The sequence below is a fragment of the Lycorma delicatula genome, chromosome 5 (assembly GCF_047948215.1).
Source record: "Lycorma delicatula isolate Av1 chromosome 5, ASM4794821v1, whole genome shotgun sequence".
NCBI lineage: Eukaryota > Metazoa > Arthropoda > Insecta > Hemiptera > Fulgoridae > Lycorma > Lycorma delicatula.
In genome coordinates, this window is record NC_134459.1 from 126,214,264 (window position 1) to 126,241,675 (window position 27,412).

General features: G+C 29.5%; 3 protein-coding genes across 3 annotated transcripts in view; 1 reads left to right on the forward strand and 2 right to left on the reverse strand.

Annotated features, from left to right (window-relative positions):
* Positions 1-1,818, reverse strand: part of LOC142325347 (uncharacterized) — a 156,195-nt gene extending 154,377 nt beyond the window's left edge. The window contains exon 1 of the mRNA XM_075366997.1: positions 306-1,818. Within this exon, the coding sequence (XP_075223112.1) occupies positions 306-1,753 (1,448 nt within the window). The 5' untranslated portion in view covers positions 1,754-1,818. The remainder of the gene's footprint in view (positions 1-305) is intronic.
* A 9,642-nt stretch (positions 1,819-11,460) lies between these two features.
* On the forward strand, positions 11,461-23,423 carry mRpS26 (mitochondrial ribosomal protein S26). The gene is made up of 3 exons (XM_075366998.1): positions 11,461-11,916; positions 19,202-19,463; positions 23,124-23,423. The coding sequence occupies exons 1-3, from the start codon at positions 11,663-11,665 to the stop codon at positions 23,313-23,315; spliced, it is 708 nt and encodes a 235-aa protein (XP_075223113.1). The 5' UTR covers positions 11,461-11,662; the 3' UTR covers positions 23,316-23,423.
* A 3,491-nt stretch (positions 23,424-26,914) lies between these two features.
* The window catches only part of LOC142325349 (small ribosomal subunit protein mS39), a 46,013-nt gene continuing 45,515 nt past the window's right edge, over positions 26,915-27,412 (reverse strand). The window contains exon 12 of the mRNA XM_075366999.1: positions 26,915-27,392. Coding sequence (XP_075223114.1) covers positions 27,237-27,392 — 156 coding nt within the window. The 3' untranslated portion in view covers positions 26,915-27,236. The remainder of the gene's footprint in view (positions 27,393-27,412) is intronic.

Consider the following 27,412-nt stretch of genomic DNA (forward strand, 5'->3'; position numbering starts at 1 on the left):
TAATAAATTAATTAATATTTTATCTTTCTGTTAGTTTAAGGATTATCCTGAATAAATATATGAAGAAAATGAAAACAGGAAAGAAATAGAAAAATTATAGAAATTCTATCAGTTCATGCACTAATTTTTCTGAGTATTATTGAAGCAAAATAACAAATATCCATAATTTATGTTTTCACAAAAAAAAATATATACAGTTTAAAATTTATACATTGTTTTTTTTTTTTTTTACATTGATTTGAATAAAAATTAATTGATAAAACGTTAAAAATATTAAGTTTATTGTTAGATTTCTGTTTACTCACCTATTCATTTTCGCCAAAAAACCGTATGGACCTTCCATTCTTGCAGTTTTTTCTAAATTACGGCAGTAAAGTGTCCATACACAATCAAGAGGAGAATATTTTTGACTTCTTGAATACTCCTCAGAATGCGCATAAGCTCTACCTAAATTTAAAACGGCGCGTAACCCGCCACTAAGAAGTTCTAATAAATCTTGCATAAAATTTTGACCGTTACGTGGAAGAGCAGATGTCGTTTTACCGGTCGATCTTAATTGATTAATACCATCGGGTGGTAAGAATAAAGCGTTTAACGCTAAAATATCAGGATCTTGTAACATTTTTTCACCTTCAGAACGTTTTTCACTCCACGCTATTTGCTGTACGTTATGCAGTAAAAATAAATCGATAGCGAGTAATCCAAAAGATATAGGATTAAGACCGGGATCACTCGGGTAAATTATCGAAGAAACTGGAACGTCTTCTATATCGTCGATAGTTTGATTATACATTTCTTTTAATTTTGTTACGACCGCTGTAACATTTTTTTCATTAATCGATTGATTAACAGCGTTTAATAATTGCATCCATTCTTGTTTAGAATTTACACCACCCTTACTCAACCAATCGTACAAATCTTGTACTCTTTTTCTTAAAAATCCGAAAAGTGGATTTTCTTTCGTTGGATTTTCACGTTCAATAATATTATTATTATCATCATCATCTTCGTTCTCTTGATTGTATTGAAACGGTGCAGGTATTTCCCTAATATAATTAAAATCTGGTATTTGCGGTGGTTTATTATAAAACTCTTGTTTCAAGTCCTCTTCTTGTTTTTGTTCGATAACCGGTACACTACCTATAAGATCTGGATCAAACCAATCGGGAAAAACCGCTTCACTTTTCTTTTTAGTAGATGATTTTTCTGAAGGCGATTTATCGACCGCTGTGCTAAAAGAATCATCTAAATCGCTTTCGATCGGTTTATTTTGTTTTGTTTCTAAATCGCCATCGTATTTTCTTTCTTCAACAGTTTGTTTGACCGCTTCATTTTGCACTGAAGGTATCGCTTCAGGTAAAGGAATACCGATTCTTGTAGGTGGTTCTTGAATTTTAGGTGTTAATATATCACTCGGTCTTACCATTTCTATTTTACCGCGATTTGATGTTTTAAACGGACGTTCGTGAAAACGTTGTTCTGAGGATTGATCTAATACCGGTGGTTCTGTTTCCGATTTTTGTTTTAGTAAAGTGGACGGGGATGCTGTCACTGTTATATACGATGATAAAATTTTATTATTTTGACGGTGATAATCTCTAAATAAATGCTGCGATTGTTCTTGACGAACGTTATTCATACCTAACCATAAAGTAACACCGACGAACGATAAGGTAACAATTAAAGCACAACAACCCGCAGATAACCACCATTTCGCCGATGAAAAACTATCGTGCCTTCTAGAGTAAGTCATTATGAACTTTAGTTTAGCTGCGAGAATACGATCAGAAAACACTTTATCGACCGACCGAACTGCACAGTCGCTACCGACAGACTGACTGGTTCTAGTCGAGAGAGAAGACGGGTTACCTCGTATTCTCCTACCACCACCGACCATCCGTACCAGTGACAGTAGACAACTAATGCAGTCCAGTTTCTCACTCCCGTTGCTGAGAAACTTATCTCAAACTCGGTTTCACATAACACGAAGAGACCATGCAAACTTAATTGTTCCGTTAAATGTGCTACACTCCAAGATGATCTCTGTGACACTGAACAAACGGTATCTGGGGATGTACAAAAATAAATATAAATTATAAAACAACCTCTTTTATTCGATATAAGTTTTTACGTTCAGTAAAATTTCGGTGTTTTTAAACAAAAAATACAAATTTTTATTTACGATAAAGAAATGTAATATACTAAAATACTTTTAATAAATTTTTAAGAAAACCGATCCTCGAAACAAGATGATAGGTCTACCTATATCACTCTGGAACAGATCAGAAAATTTTATTACTAACATTTCAATAAGAATTGTTTTTGAATTTTTTTTGTCTTTTTGAAGTTTTTTTTCATCAGCATAAGTTCATTTAATTACCTTGTGAAGAAATGCCTATAAAAAAACACAAAATTTTTCACCACTTTGCTAATTTTATATTACGAAAAATTGAAGACCCGCTCGTGGTAAAAGAAAAAAACAATTTTAAATCGTTTGTAAGATGTTGAATATAGGAGCAAACATTTTTTTGCTAACATCATTTTTTTTTAACGTAATTGCGAAAAATTCCGGTTTTCAGATTTCAACGGAAAAATCCATTTTGACTAGTTTCGGCGTGATGTCTGTACGTACGTAACTCGCATATTCAAAAACGATTGACTATAGAATGCTGAAATTTTGGATTTAGGACTGTTGTAACATCTAGTTGTGCACCTCTCTTTCTGATTCCAATTGACTTGACCAAAAAAGTTCAAAATCCCCAAAAGTTTGGATTTTTTACTTTTTCTTAACTGCATTAATAAGTCCTCACTGAGAGCTTTTCAACGATATATCATAAGTGGTACTTAGTTTCATTGGTTCCACAGTTATAGCCACATTTTAATTAATGAAATATTTTGATCTTAATAACAATTAACACAATAACAATAAAAATATTAAAAAAATCATATGTTATTAGTGAAATAAAGTTTTATGTTCTTTTCATTTTAATTCAAAGATTTTTACAGAGGTTAAAATTATTAATAAATCAATATATTTAAATTTAAAAAAAAAAATGATGTATATGAAGTTTGATTCGGACCAATGTGTGCATGGTTACTGATCCGACACGTTCTCACTTGTACCACATAACTACTTGAAACATGTGAAAAAAAATTAATATATAAACTAATATTAAATGCTGACACGGACACCACAAAAAAATGTGTTGCAATGTGGGTAGACACCAGAATGCAATTGTGTAACTGTCCACTTTATTAAAGGATTGCAGGATCGTATCTCACTTTAAATGAAATAAGTTTAAATGAAGTATAGTAAACAATGTGAATATATAATTTACACATTTTTTGTTGTGGAAAGTCATGTGATGTCCACTTCAGATTTTTTATCATTGTTTTCATGTTCAATAAAAAATAAAAAATAAATATCTCCTTTTTGAATCGTAATTTTACGTAAGTTTTGATGGTGCATAATCTTATTATACAAATCATTGATTACAATATATTAAGAAAAAAATTCAATCCCCCATTTCATTTTTCGATAAAATGAAGAACCTTATGGAAACTTAATTTACTAGTAACTCTTCATCAATAGACTGACAATTTTATATAATTTGATTTTGTTACGCTGAACCATTTCTTCAACTATCGACTAAAGGATCACAACACAAAAAAAGAACGGTCTGCATATAAAATAACCGGCTATTCCTCTTTTACAGTTGTCATGATTAATATAATTAAGAAAATCAGATAACAGGAAAAAAGTAAGGAATAAATACAAAAAAAAAAAAGTTTTAAAAATGTTATAGACCACAATTTAATTACTTTACGAATTAAAAAAAACCTCAATAAGAGAAATTAAAATTGGTTAAAGGCGTTCGAAGAAAAAAGGCGAAAGAACCTAAAATTATTACACGAACAAACAACAAAATAAAAAAATGCACAGTGAACAAAGAGTAGATGAAGAAGAGTTTTTTAGTTAGAATAAATAGAAAAAGAAAATACGAAAATGAACTGGAATGTTAAAAAGATAGATTACTGGGACAAAATACGGTCAAGTCCTAGAACGAAAAAGGGGATAAAATAACTGACAGGTAATAAAAAAGAATGAAAGAAACTATGACAAAAGAAAAGAATAAATAAATATATGAAACAAATTGAATTAAAGGAGTTGAATGAATGTTTAACTACAATACGCATCACAATAATGAGAAGTTATTAATAAAATGATTATCCTTTAAGGAGCATATTTGATTTTACTATTTTAATTTAAAAATAAAACAACAAACAAATTTTTAGCCTCTAGGCCTGAATTTACTGCATCACGTACGAGATTTTCGGCACTAGTTCGAACTAGTATTTCTCATTGTAATTCTTATCAACGGAAAAGAAATTTGGACAGTTTTTTATCATTTCAGAAAACTAGGAATCCATTATATAATTATTATTATAAAAATTACATCACTTTTACAGCTATCAAACGTAAAATTTATAAAGGTTTAAAATTTTACAATAACAAATGTTAACCTGGTATCAGCTTAAGATTTTTAAATAAGATGTTAAAATAATATTTTCATTTGGGTGTTTTAACAATAGCCCAGATTTATTTTGCAACCCTGATTATTTTACAGTCCTCAAACTGAACTATTAGTAGATTTTCCAGGTATCATATCCTATTCATTACTGAAGACAATCCTCAGTTAAAATTCTGAAGAAAAATATATTTCATACGAAAGATTTTCAAATGTTATTTACTTTAATTTTCATCACCTTCAATAAAATTCATCCACAGGATATAAATAATAAAAAAAAAGTCCCCGTAAGATGAGGAAAAATCTTATTTCGGAAAATTAAAAAACCGTTTCCTTGGAAGTCGTACACTTCAATTTTCATCGCTTGAATTTTTTTTCTAGAATACATCATGAGCGCGTAAATTAAAAAGTTTTACCAAAAGGAAAGTGGGTTTAATTTTATGTCTTATTATTTTTTTTTTATATTAGAAATCGTTAAGATTTCTACCACATAAATTACTATCTTTAGTTAAATTAAGTTCATTCTTCAAGTCTCGTTAAAACAGGTTGCGTCGTTCGTGCATACTTCCTTACAAAGACTAGTACAGACACAAATTGAAATAAAACCATTAAAGTAAAAGCCCTTTTGCCTCAGTTTTTTATGTAACACAATTGTAACATGAAAAATAAGATTAATCTTAGTAATTATCTAGAAACGTAAATACGAGTATATATAAAACGCATTCATTGCTTTCTATAAAAAGACGTCATCACCTGCTCTGAAAATCGTAGTAAAAAAAAATTGTGTTATTAAAAAATTGATATTTTGATAACATTTAATAATAATAAAAAAAAAACCAAAATAAAATTCAGTCATCTTTCTGAATCTCACTTAGAGGAACCATACAGTTAATATGTTACTTCACGAAATATGACGCTTATAAACCGACACTCTATGCTTCAGCTTTTCTGCCCACGCGATGAGCAGTAAAGAGGTATTAGAAATATACACCGAAAACCATCCTCAAATTTCAATAAAAACAACTTTGGTAAAATAATCATTCAGCTCAGCTTAGCTATCATAAGTGAACATTGGTACACACAAGCAAACAAGCATACAGACTTCTGATTTATAAATTAAGAATAAGTGCATAAATTAATTAAAAATTAAAAATAGTTTAATTTCTACTCACTTTCTAAATAATTTATAAATTTATGTATAGATGACGTGTTTTCAGAGAATCGTCTTTGAAACTTACGTTCTGTTGATACAAACTTTAATGTCATCGAAGGAATAACGGAATTAATGATATTTTACGACTCTCTTCTTTTGATTTTGGAAACTTATGTCTCCAAACGACATATAACAACTCATAAAAACTTCAACAATGATAGATACGTTTCACCGACGGCCATAAAATCTTACATTACGCAAAAAGCCTATAATGATAGCCATTAATGAACGAGTGCGAAGTAAGTTACGACACGAGTCTTGGCAAATATCGTAAACTTTCCAAGAGTGCATTAACGGGCATTATAGAGAACTGCATACCGTATTTTTTCTACGGTTAGAAAGTGTTGGAATTATTGATTTAAATCAATGATAGAATACATCTTTTACGGAATATTTTTTTTAATTTTTTCAAAAATTACATTAAACAATACAGTAGGTTAATATAAAACTATTGTAAACAATAAAAACAGATTATTAGAAAAGGCTCTGCCTTTTCTTTAATATCGATAGGTGTAACGACATTTCTTCCTCAGAATCTGATATAATTAACAAAAGGATATACAGTGTAATATAGAAACTTAATTACCTATTGTGAACTTTCAAATTAACCTCTGCTTGTTAACTACTAAATCGGATTAAAATCAAAGTAGAAAACAGTTGATGCATTAAACAATACCCGCTTCCGATTGGTCAGTGGTTGAAAAGAGTAGGCTTTTGATTGGTTGAACACCTGTATCATAATGAAAATCTGTTTCATAATGACAATTGTCATGATACAGGTTCCAGCCGCGTAATTCAAACCTTATAATGCAGCCGTAAAAAAACATTTTTTACGGTACCCAGCTTAGTCCGGGCGCAAAAGTCGGTTTTTCTTACATCTAAAATGAGCAGTAAAAATTTCTTTCTTTCATATATTTTTCAAAATTAACAGGTATTGTCGTTGATAAGAATATTCTAGTCGATGATGAATGTAGTCAATGAAGAATCTTTTTTCCGGAAGGTTTTTCTAATTTTCTGAACTTTTCGTGTACCAAAACCTACTTCAAGAAATTTTCTGTAAAATTATGAAACCCCCATCACAATTTGTCCAATGGTTCTTGAATTTTTAGATAACAGACAGGAAATTCTAAAATGTTATAATATGCTTTGGTATAAAATAGTCAAACTTAAAATAAACGAAAAAAAAAATAGATTTTATGTCTTCATAATAATGAATTATTAATAATCCGCCAAGTACAAACATATTCATACATGAGTTTAATTACGTGACCGTTGTACAAATAGCAATGACCCCATTGTTTGTAAACTTTACTGACTTTGCTCGTAAAATTTGTGAATTGCACAAGAGTAATTAAAACACGTGCATGCGCGCGCACACGCACTCACGCACACACACACAAACACAAAAAAAAGAGTAATTTGTTCTGTTAACTGATGAGCGATTTTTAACAAGAAAATTCAGTAAAATATTTTTCGTAATTTGGAGCCTCCAATTCACAGCTCCCTAAATATTAACCGATTACTTTGCCTTATGGGAGGGCTCTGCAGTATAGAACAATACATTATGTTCACAGCTTAAGTTTCAAAATAATGATTATTTTTCTAAGGTACAGATTATAATAACATAGATTATTGTAAAACAAAAATTTATAGCTTCATATAAAATTATTTTTATGCTTAAAATAGTAATATATCAAACAAATGTCAATAAAACTATAGAAAAAATTTTATAATTATGCATATAATTTAAAAACTTAATAAAATCTCCAGATATCTCTAGCAGCTTTCTGGATTCCGGGCCTATAAGTTCCTTGTTTATAACATCTGAGTGAGGTGTACTTTTGTACAGACACAGGCCAATCATATATGAGAAGTATGGTTAATTGAAACCCAACCACCAAAAACCACCGATATCCATGATCTCGTATTCAAATCTGTATAAAAGCAACTAAGTTTATTAGGATTCAAACCTGAGAACTCTAAACTTCTAAATCAGCTGAATTATGACGAGTTTAACCACCAGACCATCCTGGCAGGTTATAAAAATAAAAAAGGAAAGTAAACCAATAAGAATCTTTTTCAAATATTCATAACATTATTTAGTGGACACATACTTCAGCACTGTAGCTCAGAAAATACTGCTCATGAAAAACTGAGAACTACGCATCATTGATGTGTATGAGAAATCGAGTGCCAGGAGTAATCTGACTCTGGAAACTGATATAAACATGCATATTATAAATAAAATTTATTATTAAACATTTACCTTATCTTATCTGCATATGGAATATGAGACAAGGTGTCAGTCTAAGTGGGGAATTACAGTAATTTCAGCCTCCTTTTTATTTTTAATAATTACTTTCTAGCAACATTGTCTTTTAATCAATAATATTTTGTTTTACTTTTCTTCTTTTGTTTTTTATAACCATGATCGAAATGTTCTTTTTTAATTTTATTAGTATTGATTGTTTTTAATTAACTTTTTTATTTTATTTTGTATCTACATTACTTTTACTAATTATACTCTATCTACTGATGCTAACTGTTTAATTACATTTACAATGTTTAAAAATGTACATCTTGTTTTAGATTTTATTTTTATAAAAGGTTTTTGAGCTATTCTCTTTACATTTTTTATGTCAATAAGTATTTAGTGTAGCTTTTTCTTTTATTAAATTATATTGATAATGTTAATTATAAATCTTTTTCAATTATCTAAAGAAAATCTATTTTGATTGCTAAACAAATGTAAATAAATTTTTAGAAAGACTAATTCGATAAAGAAATTACTCTCATTGATTTCACTATCATTTTCATTAAAGCACTAATAAAAAAAAAACAACTTTTTCTTGTATAAAAATTATGAAGTACATTAAATAATATTTTATGGCGAGAAATATTTTCTTGTTTAAAAAATTCTTTTACTCAGAAAGATCTTTTACTTGATCTGGTATGAAAGCAGAAGTGGATGATTTTATCATAAACCAGTTTGTAACTCAGATGAACAAAGAATGGTTATGGAATTGGACACAATTCCATAAATATCACATGAGTAATTTACATGAGCAAAATTTATATCTGATATGCACTTGATTTTCTTGCAGGACTACAGTTAAAAATACGAAATACATTTTTCACTGACTTAAGATGCAGAGTATTGTAATAATGACTTAGAAATAAGTTATTTTTATGTGGAAATTGATGATGTGAGAAAACAGAATCCATTATCATAATTTTGGTAATTCTCAACATCATTCTTTTGGTAATCTAAATCTAACTTGAAAATGAATGAAATCACAGGATATGAATGACTAAGAGGTCATTTGTGTAGTTGCAAAAGTATAAAAGATATAAAATAAAGTCTTAAAAAAAGGAATATTATATACAAAGATATTACATGCTGTGGTGAGCCGATGGCTTATGTTGATGGTCAGCAGGGGTACACACTGGTAAATGAACTTTCCACTTACATACCACTCCACTAAACTACAACAGTGCTGACTTGCTAGCAAGAAAACAGGCCCACCGGCAGGACTGTCATTTCAGTGTAATTAACACTTAAAAAAGTTTTTCTTAAGCCAGCAAAAATTTTTAACTCTAATCTCTAACTTCCTTTGTTTTTTTAAATTTCATTATAAAGTCCAGGATTTTTTTTTTAATTTTCTTTCCATAAGAGTTCTGAAGTTGAACAGAGTACTGCTCCATATTGAAATAGAAATTATAAATGTATTCATAGTTGAAACAGAATACAGACTTATTCAGATATTCATAATAGGGGTGAACATTTTAAGCAGTTAATCTAATACATTCTGTAGGTTTATCAAATTAAATAATTTAAATGAAAAATCCTGTGAAATACTTAAATGAACATTTGGTTAAAATTATTTTGAGGAAAATAATTTTAAAATTATAATTTAAATTTTCATTTGTAGTGTTCAGTTTTCATAACTGTTTAGTTGTGTTTGATTTTCATTTAAAACGAATTTGAAAACACTGTGTTCAGTGTTCATAGACATTGATTACATCACTTTTTTAAGAATTAAATTCTCTACAAGTTTTGTAAGGAAAGGTGCCTCATAAAACGTTTATGCATTTATTACTTATTTAACAAAGTTATTTTAAGCTAAACATTAAAAACTTGTTTTTTGTACCATAATTTTGGGTTTTAAGTAGATATCTTAAAAACTAAAGAAGAAACAGTTCTGGGACTTATTTTAATGAATTTTTCAAAACAGAAACCATAGAAAACCATCGCCTCTAGATTAACGCCCAAAAAAAATTCAGTGCGACCTCATTTCACAGGGGGAGCTGAGATCTAGGCAAAATCTCAGGTCTCGAAACGCTTCGTTTCAAGACCTATGTTTATATGAACATTTTTCATTATTTTTATAAATGGAATATGCCTATAAATTATTACAGATTCCTCGTGAAACATACTGTATATTGTGCAATTTACGTAAAGTAACAGCAAGAATAAGATTTAACTTAAACTATATAAACATAGGAAGATTTATACATTTGCACCTTTAAATAACAGTTTTATATGCAAGCGAGATAAATGTTTACTCTTCGGACAGTATGCTTTAAAAAAGGCTGAAAACAGTTGTTTCTGATGCATGGCTTACAATTTAAAATATTTATAGTTTTATTTATAATATAATAGATATTTGAATCCTTAATAATAATTAAGATTATTTTGCTTTAAAAAAAGCAATCATTTATTTTTAATGTTTCGATTCTCTCGCTACACTGGTGTTATCGAATAAGCCGTTATCAGCATTCTTGCTGTGCTTTAATTTAAATTTTCTTAGCAATTTTGTAAAAAAAGTCTAAAAATTATTGACGACTTATATTTGATTATATTCCTCAATAATCTTATATTTATAAAACTGTACTGAATAAAACATTCGATCTTACAAGTTTGCAAAGAAATTAATATCAACAGCATAACTACTTCGTACTTCATAATAATGTCCATTTTATTGTCACATGTATCTTATGCGGAGTAAAAGTGCCATTGCCTAAGTTTTGATTTTAAATTGCATGAAATTATTATTTTAATTTTAAAATTGACAGAATTAAGAGCAATAAAATAATTCAGAATTTTTTCGGTAATTTTAGATTAACCACTCCAGCCATATGATGAAAAAATATGCAGGTAAACTTGGTAAATGTTTAATTGAAACACAAAGCAAATTTTGGTTCTAATAGATCTCTTGGACGCACTGCTACAAAACATAAATATTGAGGTATTAGATACTTTTCGCATTCTTTTTTATCCATTACTGGCGTTTCACGTAACAAGTTCGTCTCGACGCACAAGTCTAGCCGTGGACTTTTCTGTAAAAAATTATCATAGAAATTATAATTTCTGTGAAAATAGAAAACAGAACTGATTCATTTCCTATGGTAATGAATCTTACATTTCCTCTGTTAGGAGGAAATATAATTCTTAACTGGGGGATGAATTCCGGAATTTAAATAAAATAGTTTGTATGACAACAAAGTCATAATCAGTTTATTACAGGATAGTTTATAATTTCCAAAACTTTACTGTACTTATATTTTGAAAAAGTAAGCTCATAATACAAAAGAAATATACATTTTTTATTATTTATTCCAACTTACCTATAGTTACAATGGATGCTACAGTTTTCTCAGCATAAATTTTCATAGCGAATCTCAGTAAAGTAAAAGAACGGTAAGGTTACAAATTACGTTAAAGTACACATACTTTCTTATAATGAAACACTGATTTCGTTTTACTGAAATTTTTATTTTATAATGTTTGATTTAAAAAGTCAAACAAAGTTATCGGTGGCAGTGGCTATATTAAGTTGTAATGGCGTTTAGACTTGTTGAGGTTATGTTGTAGTGTTGGTGTTGCTTGACGGTCTGTAAGTGTTTTCTAAATATTATTATGAATTCTTTGTTAAGATCTCAGGGGATATATTCTGTGACATCAAAAATGCTTTTACCCTCGCTTTTTACGCCGACTTCGTCGGTGAATCAAGTTTGTTTACAATTCGTTCGTTGGAGGAGAAAACCCAGATGGTTACCTGTAGCAAAAACTAAGATGTATCGGGTTCCAAGGAGACAACGTTTGCCAGAAGGAGAAGAGGAAGAGGTTTATCGTCTTTTTAATAATTATAGAACTTCTTTGAAAGCTATCAGGTGGGTCTTCTTCGTTAATGTTATTTTTTAAGATTTAGTGTAGTTATGTTTGGAAGATCAGCGTTATGTATTTTAATTTGCGATCGGCGCATAATACATATATTTTATGTAGTTTTAAAATCTACATACTGCAAGAATAGATGTATTACATTCATATATAATATGTGCGGGTAATGTTTATTTCTCATAATCTTAAACAGTTTTTAGTAAGTACAATTTCAACTGATTGTAAAGATTTTCTAAGGGGCAATTGGTGAAATCATATCTTTGTTAGTAAAAGATACTGTTTGATGTGGTTTACAGTACCCTTTATTTTTGTAGTTGAAAAGTGTTCGGCACTTTTCATATATCACTTAATAGAATAATAAAAAACTTAATATATTAAGTAACTGCATCATTACATGTTATTTTCTGTAGAAATTACTGCAGTATTCAATCATTTATTTGATGTTAGTATTACTATTCATTAGTGAGTCTTAGTTTTTAAAATATTTAAAACTTTGCCTTTTTGTAATGTTTTCTTTTATACGTACGGTCTTTTTTTTTTGTAATTAAGTAAATGTAAATTAAACAATTGCTTAGTAATTATATGCAATGTTCAATGTTAAACCATCACCTGATTTTTAGCTACTGTAACAATTTACAAAATTATTGACATAGAAAAAAGACCAGAAAAAAGCTTTTGATTAGTACCAAAATCAAGGCAATCCAATATCAATGTTCTAAATATTGGTTACTATAAGAATAATTGTTTTATTTTTTTATAAGTGAAACAAAATGCTAAAAAATTAACATCTACTAATTCTAGAGTTAAACTTTTATATGTATTAATGCAAGTTTTGTACAGGGTAAGCAACATAAAACTGAACCGATAATGTGACCACTGCAGAATCTGTAGGTTATGTTGGAATGAAATTTTGTGAATGTTATGGATAAATAAGAAAATCATAAAATGTAATTTAAATGTTGCATTTATTTACCTTATTGTTACAAAATATCAAAATGACTACCTTTAATGCACTTTTGTGCTGGACTCATCAGATTGAGAGTCGTCTTCACACAAAATGTTGTAAGTTGCATTGATTTCTTGTTGAATGTTCACCTTCAGTTCATCAGTATTGTGGGAATTAGATGTGTAAACTCTCTCCTTTAAGTAGCCCCAGAGGAAAAAATCACAAGTAGACAACTCTGGGGAATGTGGAGGCCACTGTCCTCTGCTGACAGCTCGTTAATTTGTGAAAGCTGCATGAACACAATTCGGTGAAACGTTTGATATGTGTGGACACATTGCTCTGTCTTGTTGGAAGAAGCTGTATTCTTTTTCATTATTAGTTAATTGCTTATAGAATTCTTCGAAAATGGCATCTTCTGAACTGGCAGTAATTCTTTCAATATCACTAATGTCAAGTTGCCTATTTCTTTATGCATTTGAAACCAAACCTGTTGTATGCCATTTTTTAACTAAATCGTGTATGCCTACTCTTTACTGAGATAAAGGCATTTGGAAATTTTTTTACAAATATTTGATGTGATTCTACAAATGACCCAGAACAAATATAGGCCTCACCTATTGCTATCCTCTCCAGGATTGAAAAAGGCATTTTACACAAACATAAGTACATTCAGAATACTGCACTGCAACAAAACATATACTACACTGACATGTAACGGCAACAACAATCAGTAGTAACATATACATCCAATAGTTGTGTTAATTGTGCGAGAGTCTTTCATAAATAGTGTTGGGTAGTGGTTTCATTATGGGTTTTGTTTTATGTTTCTCATCTGTATAACTAGTATAGGACAAGTCAGTCATGATATATATTCAACATTTTCATTTGGAATGTGTATTTCAGTATATATTTACATTCCATTTGTTATCATTAAAAAGTTTGTATTTTAAAATTCCTCATAAGAATTGATGACTGTTGCTCTAAATGTACCTATGACTTGAATTACTTTTTGTAAGCTTGAATTTGTTATAGAATCTTAGAATGTATACTAATTAAAATTTTACATTAGGGAGATTGTTTTATAGAATTTCAGCTAATTGTAATTGCATAACCAATTCAGATTTTTTTAATATCTTAACCATCAAAATCTATATAAGTGAAGAATATCCATGTTTACAGAATCTTTATTTTCTTAAATTTTCAATCTATTGGTGTACAAAATTTCAAATCCATTGTTTTAATTGCATTTGTTTTGAAAATTTGATCTAACTTTTTAACAAAAAAAAAAAAAAATATTTTTTTTTTCGATCCAAAAATATTTGAAATCTGCACAACTTAAACTATTTACCAATGATTAGGATTTTTTTTATGATATGAATCACACTATGATTTTTTTCTAGTTAAAAAAAAAGTGTGAGAATTAAAAATGGAATGCAAATGTTTTGTCAGATTGGGAGCTTCATCAGCAAATTCTAATTGTTTGTGAACAAGGGACATGAAAACCATAGTAAAAATACAATTTTATTTGTTACTACTTGAATTATGTGGATGGTATGACACTATTCTTAGTACAGCTGTAGTTGACTGGATGAGGTCTACTAAAAAACATATTCAATTTTAAAACCTTCATGGTGTTGTATGACTAAAGTATAAAATTTGCCTTGCAGGTTTTTTTTTAATGTTCAGCAAGTACTTATGACATATCTTATTTGGGCCAATTTTTTCTGTTTTCAAACATTTTAAGAGTTTATGATAATTGTACAAAAAAGTACTTAATATTATCTGTATACTCTTTGCAGTTTGCGATGTTTCACACACTGCAAATATATATATATTGATTTAAAAAAAAATTAATTCACCACTGATGTTGTAATTTATATATTACTTATAAGTTATAAAATATGTTTACAAAATATAACTGGTATTTTTAGACATATTTAAGATGTATATTATCTAGTAATTCTAATAACTAGATTAAACTTTCAGGGCTTGATAACCTCATAGCCAAGATACATAGTAAATTTTAGAATTTTATTTGGAGTTTCTTTTGAGGTATGCAGGTTCATAACATTTTGAAAAATCTCAGAATTTGTTATCAAATAATCGGGAACAGCGATTTTGCCAATTATCTTAGGAATATGTCTTTAACTGAGGACAAAAGTCATAGTAGTACTGCTTCCCCCTAACCAGAAAAATATCAAAACATTGGAATTTGTACAAAACTTTACTGGAATTTAATCTTTGTAAAATTAATTTTAATCTGTTAGATGCAGTTCAATATTTGAAATATGTTTTAAATTTGTTTTTTTTTTATCAAAAATATTTATCTGCACATATTTAATATGTAATTCATAAAAAAAATGAGTTCAGAAACTTTGAACACTAAAAAGATTTGGTTTTTAATCTTGAAATTAACTTGTGCAATTTACAGAATTATAATTTCAGTTCATATTTTATTGTAAATTGAGCAGTATTGCATTTACTTTAATTTCTGTAGTTAAATTTAGTGTTCAGATTTGTTGCTTGATGAAGTCAGAAATATGGTGTAAATTAAATAATTTTTTATGGTGATAACAGATTTTTATTACTTTTAGCAGATAACTAACTTTGTCTCTTCACATCCAGTCTCCATTTTAGACATTGATGAACACTTCTGAATTCTGAATTTCTGGCCTCTTAAACTTCATCACACCCATTACCTAGAGTGACCTCTATTTCTTAAACCCCCTTACCAGTTTTTTTGTATTTTCACTTAAAATAAATAATGCTATCTTGATCTATTTTTTTTTTTTTTTTACTAATAATGGTATAGTATGCATATAATAAACGGTAATGTTTCATGCAAAACATATTTTATTATATTTACAAAAACCTAATTACCTAACCTACCTTGAACATGTTAATCATGTTTTCATATTGCCCATAAATATCACTAAATGATATTTTACACTGTAATTGAAATTATTGTCTCTACGTTTAAAAGTTTTATTCTATCATGATTGTTTTTAATAGTTTTTTAATGCATGAAATATTTTAAAACATGAAGCTACACACAGCCCAACATTGCACTTCGTACACTGGTATCTTCAGTCTTTACGCTTTTTATTTTGTGAATACTACATATATTCATTCTCAGAGGATCCTCTTCTAATGATGGTCTTCCTGTTTTTGGTTTGGCTACAAAATGTTTTTCAATAATTACTTCCACCAAAGCCTCTCTAAATTGCAGATGTGTGTATTGTCCTCCACATTTTATGTGAAAAATATGTGCATTGAATATGCACTTATTTAGGAGGTGTGTTTGAATTCCTTTTGTACCAAATTTTATCTTTTTTGTTCAAGAGGGTGTGTCCCAAGCATCTGATCCATTTTATCAATACCCCCCCCATATAAATGTAATCATTTATAATTGAAGAAATGATGACATTTTGCCCTTTTCTGCTTACCTCAATTGGAAGAACTTCATGCTGTTGACAAACATAGCACATCCCTTTTATCACACCACTTCAGTAGCATTTGACCAAATTTTTCAGTCAATGGCATCATTTCATTTTACTTCAATTTTGTTTTACAAAATCCTAAGTGACACCGCTTCTATTACACCTTACTGTTTTCACCAGGTCAGTGTCTTTATCTTTCTAAACAGTAGCCCACTCTGGACTACAATAGAAATTGTAGGAATACACACAATAACTCTTTTGAATTTGTTGCATTCCCATAACTTGCGTTATTGATTAGTTCTGTTTCACTTTCAGCTTATAAATGTATCCTGTCTTTGATTCAGACAAAACATAGATTTTGATTCCGAATGTAGCACGTTTGATTTTTATAAACTGGACAAAACTCAACCGACCCTTTGATGATAAAAGGCTTTCATCAATAGCTGCTTTCCTCTTTGGTGTGCAAACAGAAGAAAATTTGTCATTTACATATTCTAAGACAGGTTTAATTTTATGTAATCCTTTGTTTTTTTGAGGTGGAACATTATTTATAAAATTTAAAAATCTAAATAAAAGTTTCAAACATTTGTGTGCTATAACAGCTGAAAAACTTGGGCTTGCAAATAATGTTTTTTTTGTATAATATTTATCAGTTTCGGCTTCCAAATCATTCCATGCAAAATGTAGACTGCAATTAGTAAAAATATTTCATTTCTATCTGCTGGTTTCCACCCTTAATCGTGAAAACTGCTTCAGAACTTTGACAGAAAACTATCTACATATACGTTAGTTTGGTTTGTAATTATATCGACTAGTACTTTACTTTACTTTTTGTAGTAAAGTAAATACTTCACTACTAATTAGTTACTTATTACTAAAAAGTAAAAGTAAATACGAAATATGTCATTTGGATAAGGAATAGCTACATTTATACCTGATTATCCAATGAAGTTGGAGGGCTTACAAAAGGAATTACACTTAGGGTAATTTACCCATTCGATATTACTTTGAATAGGCCTATCTGCATCACCTGCACCAACCTCATCATCGTTTGTTAATAACAACGATATGTTTTCACACATATCATCTAAACTGTCACTATCAGACTTTAACTGACCTAAAATGTCAAAATATTCATTTTTTTTAAGTAGATGCCATCTCAAATATAAGAAAACAACATACATAAAGCTATTATAAAAAAACTACTGGTTCAGTTTACTATATGTAAACTGGACCAGTAAAGTTTATAAATTAATTTATAAAGCGTATACACAATATTCAATTACGAAACAATGGCTACCAAAATAAACATTAAAAATACTTCTAAAATCATTCATGAACAAGATGTAAACAACATGCCATACAAGCTATATCAGCTGTTATGATAAATGCCTTAGAATGTGATGAAAATTATTTACTAGTGCTGTATACCACTGCAAAATAATGATGAACTACATTAAAAAATAATCGCCAGAATATTATGACACAGAGTGAATTAAAATTAGACTAAAGTTCAACGATGGAATATTCCGACAAAGGTCCTTTTCATGCATATTGGCTATGTCATAATTTTCCATCATAGTCCGGTAAGGGGTTAATCTATATCAGTATTATATGTAGCCATCTTTAATTTCCATTAAACTCTTGTGTCAAAATCAAACCAATTATACTGCTGCACCTCATCTACTGCATCTGTATCTCCCATACTGTTCTGTGTTGCATCATTCCATACACTTTTCAGTTTTGTCCTTCCCAAGCTGCTCCACAAAAAAATCATTTTTGTCGATAACCTCATTTTATAATTGGCACTAAAGACCCATTGTTCAGACCTTAGTAGCTTTACACTTTAATCCATACTTCTAAAAATATTTGACTTTTTCTTTGAGGTTTTCATATATCCATCCATTGCAGTTCAAGGCCTTGTAACTGTTCTACCTCTACTCAAACTAATATTTATTTCCTCGTAACTCATGTTTAACTGTCTCCAACAACCAAGTTCTTGCTCTTTAACATACTTATTTTGAGATCAGATAGAGAGTATGCTTTATTTAACTTCCTAACTGTGTAGCTGATATTGCTGCCATCAGCAGCTAAAAGAGTATAATTTTCTGAAAAATATTGCTGATTTATTACCACCACTCCCTTATGGTGCTTCTATACTCTGCATCATCTTGTAAGCACAGCGTTAAGATTTTTAATTTTTATCAGCATTGCCTTAGCTCTTCATTCAGAAAAAATTCTTTTAATTGAATATTTTTTTATTTTACTATGAATTGTTAATAAAAATTTTCATTATTAAATTTTCAGTATAGAAAGGAATAAAAAAACTTAATTTTATGAAAAATCTTACAAAAATTTAGGGAAAGAAGAGTTAAGTTTATTAACAATCTGTAAAAGAATTTGGTAGTTGTGATAGTAGTAGAAGATAAAGAAAGTGCAACCTTTGATTCAAAAAAGGATAAAAAATTCCTCCTAGCCTTTTATTGTCTGGCCTTATTACTTTTTAAAATATACAGAGTCACTGCAATAATTGAATGACGAATTTAAGAATGCAGTAACTATCCAAGAAAACAAAATTTAGTTAAGATTTTATGTTTGATAACATAATTTCTTTGAAAAATGATACAACTTTATTGTGTTGATTTTTTCCTTGAAATTCTTCCAAAAATATTTTCTGTACAAATAATTTCACAAAAAAACTAACTAAATTTCAGATGAATCAAGGCCCTTCTTTAAAATGTTGAATCTTTTTTCTGCCTGTGTTACTGCAAATTTTATACAGATACTATCGAATAAGTTTGATTTTTCGTATTATTTATTTTATTAAAAGTTTTTTTGTTCTGTAATAATGTTATAGTACACTTTTTTCATAGTCATCTGTTTAATTTATAGGTACTACCTTAGTGAACAGATAAAAAGTCAAACTACTGCTCCTGAAGTAATTGCAGAACAGTTACGAGTGGAACAAGAAGATCATGCTAAATGCTTAAAACTAAATGATGAATGGAATGAGGAAGTTAAAAAAATGAGAGAAAAACGTGTAGCTGATGAAGCTGAAGAAAGAAGATTGAAAATATTACAAGAAATTGAAACAATTAAACAACAGGAGGCAGAGGAATTACATTATATTGATACATTAGTTAGATCAGAAAAGGTAATTTTTTTTGTATTACCACCAAGGTTGTATGTAAATGTAGGATGTATGATTTTTTTTAAATTTTGTTTCTATAGTAATAAATATCTGTATTGAAATAAAAATAGGGGAGAAAAATTGATAAACTATCCAATTTCTATCAGGGAATATAATTTAATTCTAATTTTTAGAATAAGTTCAGTTTAATTTTGCTTGATTTGTTTGTTTGATACTTGTGTATTTTCCTTTTAATTAAAACTGATAAAAAAAAGAATGAGAATTGTACTTTTGATAAAGTCCAGGCTTATCATTTACTTTTATTATTATTATTAAATACTAAATAACATAATTGTTAAAAACGTAATAAATTATGAAAAATAGTTGATTTATGTGAGAAAAATTAGTTTCTCATTTTTGAGGTGATTGGGTTTGTTGTTTTTTTTGTGTCTAGTTTTGGATTCAAACAAGTCCACTACTTCAAAACAATGAAAAGAATTTTTAAGATTTCATACTGTAATTTTATGTCTCTAAATTTCTATTCTGAAAGAAAAAGGTTTAACAAAAATTGAGGAAAAGTAGATTAAAAATTAGTTTAATATTTCATTATTATTATTATTATTATTGTATTAAACTGCTGGTTCCAAATGAATTTCTTTTCTCCCTCATTATAAATTTAATTATGATGTAAATTGTGGTGATAACAAATTTACTTTATTACATAGCAGCTATTGCATAACACTCTAATGTCTAATGGACAAAATTATTGTTTTTATGACTAGAAAAGTTTCATTAATCCTTGTAGCTCCTTGGATCGGATAAAATTTTATCCATGGACAAGTATATCTCACAATTTGTATTTTAATATTCTTCAGTCCCCATGTTCTTCCCTACCCACTGATGTGTGATCTTCCGTACATGTGCTTCTATCTTGGCATTATTGAGAGTTGTTACAATCCACTAGTGTGGTCTTTCCAATAAGTGAAAATTAAAATTGTGTGAACATTTTGTTATCAGAAGATTAGGAAAGAGTGCTAAGGAGATGTTTAATGATTTAAAAAAATTTGGTTATAAATGTTTGCTTCATACTAGTGTTTGACAAGTTTTACTGTTTTCGCTCAGGAAGGATATGAATTGTTAGTAGTTGATTCTCGACTTGTTTGAAATAAGCCTGTATCATCCAAATACAAAAAAAAAATTTTTTTTAAATTAGAAATTGTTTATGAAGGTAGATGAATTTTAATAAGGTAGCTTGCTGTAACAAATAGACAGTAGTAAGGAATCCATACAAGAAATTTTGAAAGAAAAACCTAAGAGAGAAATTTGTTACTCTTTTTGCACTGAATTAAGTGAGTTTCCAGTATTATACATAGAGTTGATTGTTGCATTAATTTGATGGCATTTATTGACAATGATTCCACAAATTTGATTAGAATTATTACTGGTGATGAAAGGTACTCATTTCAGTATGATCCTGAGATGAAATGACAGAATTCAGAATGATATTCTACATTCTCTCTTTATCAGAAAAAAATTATCAGTGTAAACTATGGTAATTATCTTTTTGATATTAAAAGAACTATTCATTGGGAACTTTTTCCCTGAGTAACTACAATTATTAAAATTGTATGATGAAGTGGTGTTACAGAGGCTGTAGAATAAAATTTGTTAGTTCATATGAAAAATTGGTTGCATGACAATCCATCATTCTAATCTGTCATAAGAATTGGAGATAAAAAGGAATTGTCATCATCAAATGCACCTATTCTCAGTTTTGGCTCCCATATTTACTTTTTGTTCTCTAAGAAGGAACATGGACAATAAGTAGTAGGATATACAGGCTAATAAAAGTGATCAGGCTGCAGTGTTAGCTCTAGTTGGGTTAGCCAAGTTGGAGCAGGTGATAATGATGGCTAAGTTGTGGGTACTAGCAATGAAACAATAAACAGAATACCCTGACGGGTTGGCTTAAGGATTAAACTCATCATTATTAAATCAGCAGATTTTGAAGTCAAGCGTTCTTAAGTTTGACTCCTAATAAAAGTAGTTGCTTTTATTCGGATTTGAATACTGGAATGTGGATATGGTGTTCTTTGGTGGTTGGATTTCAATTAACCACACATCTTAGGTATGAGTGTGCACAAGACTACACTTCACTCTCACACCACAAAAGTGATGCGGCTGCCTATGAGCTCTGAATTCAGAAAGCTGCTTGGGATATCTGGAGACTTCCGTTATTCATAAGAAATAAAAATAAATAGAATCATCTTGGACCAGCAGCCTTTGCTCAGAAGACCCAAATGATTATTTTTTCAAGCAGCTTGATCGGATTTAGGGTCAGAGGCACAGTTGTCCACCCTTCTGCAGTGAATACCTAGGGATACGCCAAACACCATGTTCCTGAAGCATTTGACTGAGCTGTCTTAGAAGAGTGAGAAAACAGCAGATACCATTGGTATCCAACATCTGGAGTCTCTGCATATCAAAGTAGAGAGTTTTGTCACAAGTGGTGCTCTCTAAACTGTGGTATGGAGCACCTGATGTATCATGATGGAAAAAGAGCCCAGGCAATTCTAAACCAATTGGACAGAGCTGTCTCCCTACAGGTATGCTGCAGCTGTAGGATCATCTCAGGAAATGACACCAGTGTAGTGGCCAGACTTGCACTCCTGGATCTTTCAGCAAAAGAGAGATGTATCAAGGGGTAAGTGAGGCAGAGACATCACTTCCTCACAAGTTTGAGTAATGGAGAGATGGGATCAGTTGACAAAGGGTAGACCCATAAACTGATTCCAGACCTCCAGAGATAGCTGGATTATGAGCAGAGGGAATTGGTATTATTAGTTCACGACATATTTGTGTGTATGAACATTGAGATCCTCTGCTGAGTGTGATTATTGCAGAAGGTGGAAAACTACACAACATCCTGTATTTGAATCCAACAGGTTCTTGAAGCACAAACCCCAAACATCATGGGGACTATGCTGCAGAATGAGTGTCAAATAACCATACAAAGATGGTGGAAGAAGTGCAGAGGTGAATACTTCTTGATTTTCCCATGGGCTGGGTTCATAATTAAAGCAGGTTCAACCCCATAGACGTAAGAAGGCTGTAGTGATCAGCCAGTTTAAAGCAGTATTGTTAGAAGGGTTTTAGAAATGTTTCCACAATTTTCACCAAAATGTTAAACTGTGTGTTTTAAAATTTTTAAATATATATCTTATTTTTCTCTATTATTTATTTTCTTCAGAGTAATGTACGCATTGCCATTTATTTGGCATACTGTCGTATGCGCTCTCCTATCCTAACCCCTTTCGAAATGTGAAATAAAATATTCTATAGGTAAGAATGTTTTTAAAGGATATGTTAAGAGTATGGAAAAGAAACAATAAAATATTACCAGACTAAGATTTATAACAGAGTAATTCTTATTCAGTATGTTTACTCCTTAATGATGTAGGCTTTGAAAGCCATTATGTGACTGATTTGACATTATGTGGTATGTGCATGGTAGTGGTAAATCTATTAATCTCCTAGTAAGAACATGTTTTTCTCTTGTCATTTCATTTGTATCTTTTTCTATGCTTAAAATACATGTCTAAATGCTTGATGACCCAATATATGATAAAAAAAATTTCTTGGATTTTATCAGTTCTGTATTTGATTTATTTTTAAATTTTGCAGGAATATTCAAAGAAATACATTACTCGTAAAAATATTGATGAAGTATTAGAAAAGGTTCTGAGTGAAACCATAGATTACAATTTTTGTATCGATTTGGATGGTAACATCTACAGAGGTATTCGAGCTAGACCTGGTGTAACAGATCCTGAAAATAAAAAAGATGACTCAACAGAGAAAAAAGCTGTTAATTAGTTGTGATGTAGTATTGTGTAATTAAATAACTACTAAAATGTTTTCTTACAATCTTGTAAAATATTATAAATATCTGGTAAATATTATATATGTAGTTGTTTTTCCTTATTGCTGATATGAATTTATTTATTTTTCTTCGTATTTTTGTTGTCACGTCAGTTGGTCAACTCCTTGAGCAGACAGGAAATTATTTCATATACTTCCAGTTCATAATTCAGATATTCATCTTAGGTTGGAAATGACCACTTTTAGCAAACTTCCCGACTTTTAATTGTAGCATTCAGCATTATTTTTTACAGTTAATGGAGAAAAAAGTTTTTTTTAAACTAGTATTTGTGTTTGACTGAAATTGTTTTGGTTATATTGTTTGAATTAAAAAGTTATTTATTGCAGCAATCTTGTCTTCCAAGGAGGTGAGAAGTAACTGACAAGTTACTTTTTGCATCATGTGTTGGGAAGGTGTAAAGGGTTAATGATGCCTTCCTGGGTATAAGATCAAACATTCTTTGGCCAGGCAGGACCAGTTATTTGTAATGGTATTAACTTCTTAATACTGTTTCCCCAGAATATTATGCTTTACAATATGAGCTTAGTAATCATCCATCTCCCTACTTTCAGGCATCTGATTAAAAAAAAATATCAAATGCAATGAATTACTCAGTTCTTCCAACTACTAATAATGATGACATGAATTTTATTTGCAATATAGATTTGGTTTAGGATGTATTTTAATGTACTTTTCCAGAAAAGAAGGAATTGTTCCTGATGATAAAAATTACATGCTCAAGAGATTAATTTTGGGATGTTTTTGTTATGTTGTACTTATTTACATATGTTTCATCTTTACTGTTACATTGAGCAGCTTCGTTTGTAGTTGTACATGTTTACTTTTCTATTTTCATAATTAGATTTCCCATTATAAAAACTTGATCACATTTCAGATTTTATTGTACAAAATAGAGGAGGATTAAAAACAATTGAAAGTTAAGAATCTTCTCTTTGATGAAATTTCCTCTCAAAATTAAGCTTTTATAGAAAGAAAGTTAACTGGACCTTAGAAATTGGTAAGTTACTGTATAAAAATTCACCTATGAAAAAAACCAAATGAACTTGAAGCTTTTGTCTTCTAACTACCATATAGAGATGTTTTTTGTGTTGTTCAATCATTAAGAATTACAATTTTAGGCCTTTATATTACTTGTTTTGGTCATCTTCATGAGGTATCTAGTATAAATTGAGCATATATTTTTATATAAATCCAACCATTTTTTTTAACAATTTTTCAAACAATAATAACATATTTGCATTTCAATCCTAAATGTTAATATGAAGCAGTAGAATACATCATGAAATAGAAAAAATTACAATTTCAGTTCTAATTCATTAAACTATGATGTGACACTCAAAATAATTAAGTATAACTATGTAAACTCAAAATATTTTGAATAAGTAAACAACTAATATTTAGATGAAACAATAAGCACAATTGTACCTGTTATTCCACATACATGTGGCTTCAATTAGTTTATTAGCAAATGTTAATGTTGTAATAAACATTTTAATATTTTCTTTTCTATATTTTGAGTATATCAACAATTTTTAATACTAATTAATTGATCTAACAAGTGTAGCTTATGAGGGTAGGGTGAAAAGTTCAGGCCCCTGGATAAGAAAACAATTTATTTTTCAACATTTATTTGAACTATATACTTAGTCCAGCATTCCACAAGAATGCTTATGCCAGTTTGGTATTTTGATTTGTCCAACTACTTCATTTGCACCAATAACTTCATATTGGTTGAAAATCTCTTCCCTCTAAGCCATTTTTTAGGTTAGGAAATAAGTGACTTTCACTGGGAACTAGATCAGATGAATATGGAGGGTCTTGGAGCAATTCTAACAGTAATTCATTCATTTTTGCCATTGCAATGACTGAAGTGTGAGCTGGAGTATTGTCTTGATGAGAAAGCATTTTTTTTTTTTTTTGCTAAATGCAGTTGTTTTTCCATTACTGTGATACTGCAGTAGGGTCACATAATATTTGCCATTTATTGTTTCACCCTTTTTAAGTTAATCAATGAAAATTATTCCATTTGCATCCAAAAAAAATTGCCATAACTTATTCACATGAAAAGTCATTTAAAATTTTTTGGAGCAGGTTACCTTTTTCAACCCATTGTTTTAACTACTACAGGAGTGTAATGATGAACCAAAGTCTCATCAACCATTACAAACTGACATAAGATTTCCTCTGGATTGTGCTGAAGGAGCTCAAGACAATCGCTTGAAATTTTTTCAGCACTGCTTTTCAGTTAGGTGTGAGCAAACACGGCACCCATCTAGTGCATAGCTTGTTCATGTCCAAATGTTCATTCAAAATATTATTGCACACATGTTATGTTGACATGTCTACAGACTCTGCTAACTCATTCACTGTTACTCGATCTGCCAAAATGATTTTATGCACTTTTTCTATCATTTCTGACATAGTCACTTCAGAAGGGGGTCCATTACATGGCTCATCATTAGTGCGCATTGTGACTCATTTTAAACTCTGTTGTATTTGATGGAGAAAAATCTTCCATTATCATATCAAGCTCTTCCTTAATTTTCTTTGTACTTAAGTCTTTCAGAATTTAATTAATGCACGAATTCCCAGATTTTTACATTTTCCAAAAAAAAAAAACACCCTAATTTTTCACTTTGATGAACTGTAAGTACTATACTATGTGATAAAACAACTTGAAACTCTGCTGAAATGATATTAAACTCTTATAATTAATTAATGTAGAATGGAATCATGTGACGCGTTGAGAAATTAAGTGTACTTAATCTGGAACTTTTCACGCCACCTTTGTATTATAATTTAACATAATTACTGAATCTAATTCAGTAAGTTTTTTTTAATTATGTTTGCTATTGGTTACAGAATAACTAAAATTGTTATGTATTTTATGAATGGTCATAAAATACCATTCTGCATAAATTATCCTGTAACATGTGTTATCATAACAAAGTGAATGCAGGCAATCTGATTTGAAACACACATCACTTCAAAAGTTGCAAACACTTCAAAAATACCTTTAAATACTAGGGAGAAAGAATGTTTACGTGAATTTTTCACTGAGCTGAACGCACTGCAATGTGTTATAAAAACTTTCCAAGGCCAGGCTAAATACTAATGATATTCTGTCCTACAACAGAGTGAAGTGCTGTTATATTAAAAAGACTGCACATTTAATGAAAATGGATATTACATAAGAGGCTGTAAAGCATCAAATCTATATGTCTCCATTCAGATATAATAAATAATTATTTCTTATTATTATGCAGAAAGTAGTAACATTATTAATGTTAGTATAATATATTAACATTATTCAGAAACCTTTTAACCATTTTCTCATATACATAATATTTTATAGGAATGTTGACTGTGTTAGAGGTTGAGTAGTCCTAATACTTGTACTCAATTATCACGGGTGAAGCCAGGTACTGCCATTTGTAAGGTAACATAATGGAATATAAATATTAGCTACAAAATACTGATCTATTATTCAAATGAACTCAACATTAATACAGATAAATAAAGGAGAAAAAAGTAAAGATTTCAGTTATGTTCATTTAGTCAATTGTGTTACACCTCTGATACAACAAATTTCAGCTGCAAACTTAACAGTAATTACCAGTGGATATTTTTACTAAAACAATATGATAGTCTAAATTAAAAACCAACAAAGCTGCAGTTGTGCTATCTATCAACTGATAGCACTTGCACATTAGAAGCAGTATTTCAAGCACAGAATCATAATAAAAATACAATGAAAAAACAAATATGAACAAAATACAACTAATATTCACTTTACAACAAACTTCATTACCAGAACAATATTAGACTTATTTATTTTAATGTTTATTATTTTGCTACTGATTACTAGCACTTTCATTGGCTGAATCTAACTTTACTAATGTTTTCAAACGATTCAACTGATTGTCGGAGAGCTTTAATGTATCATTTAAACTTTTAGCCAAATCACTGATTTCATCATATCCAACATCGTAACAATATTGTAAACACCACTGGAAAAAAAATATAATGT

Excerpts from the sequence above, each read along its gene's own strand:
- mRpS26 (XM_075366998.1), top strand. The coding sequence starts at position 11,663 with ATGAATTCTTTGTTAAGATCTCAGGGGATATATTCTGTGACATCAAAA. Across the intron at positions 11,917-19,201 it reads ACTTCTTTGAAAGCTATCAG|GTACTACCTTAGTGAACAGA; the intron begins GTGGGTCTTCTT and ends TTTAATTTATAG. Across the intron at positions 19,464-23,123 it reads CATTAGTTAGATCAGAAAAG|GAATATTCAAAGAAATACAT; the intron begins GTAATTTTTTTT and ends TAAATTTTGCAG.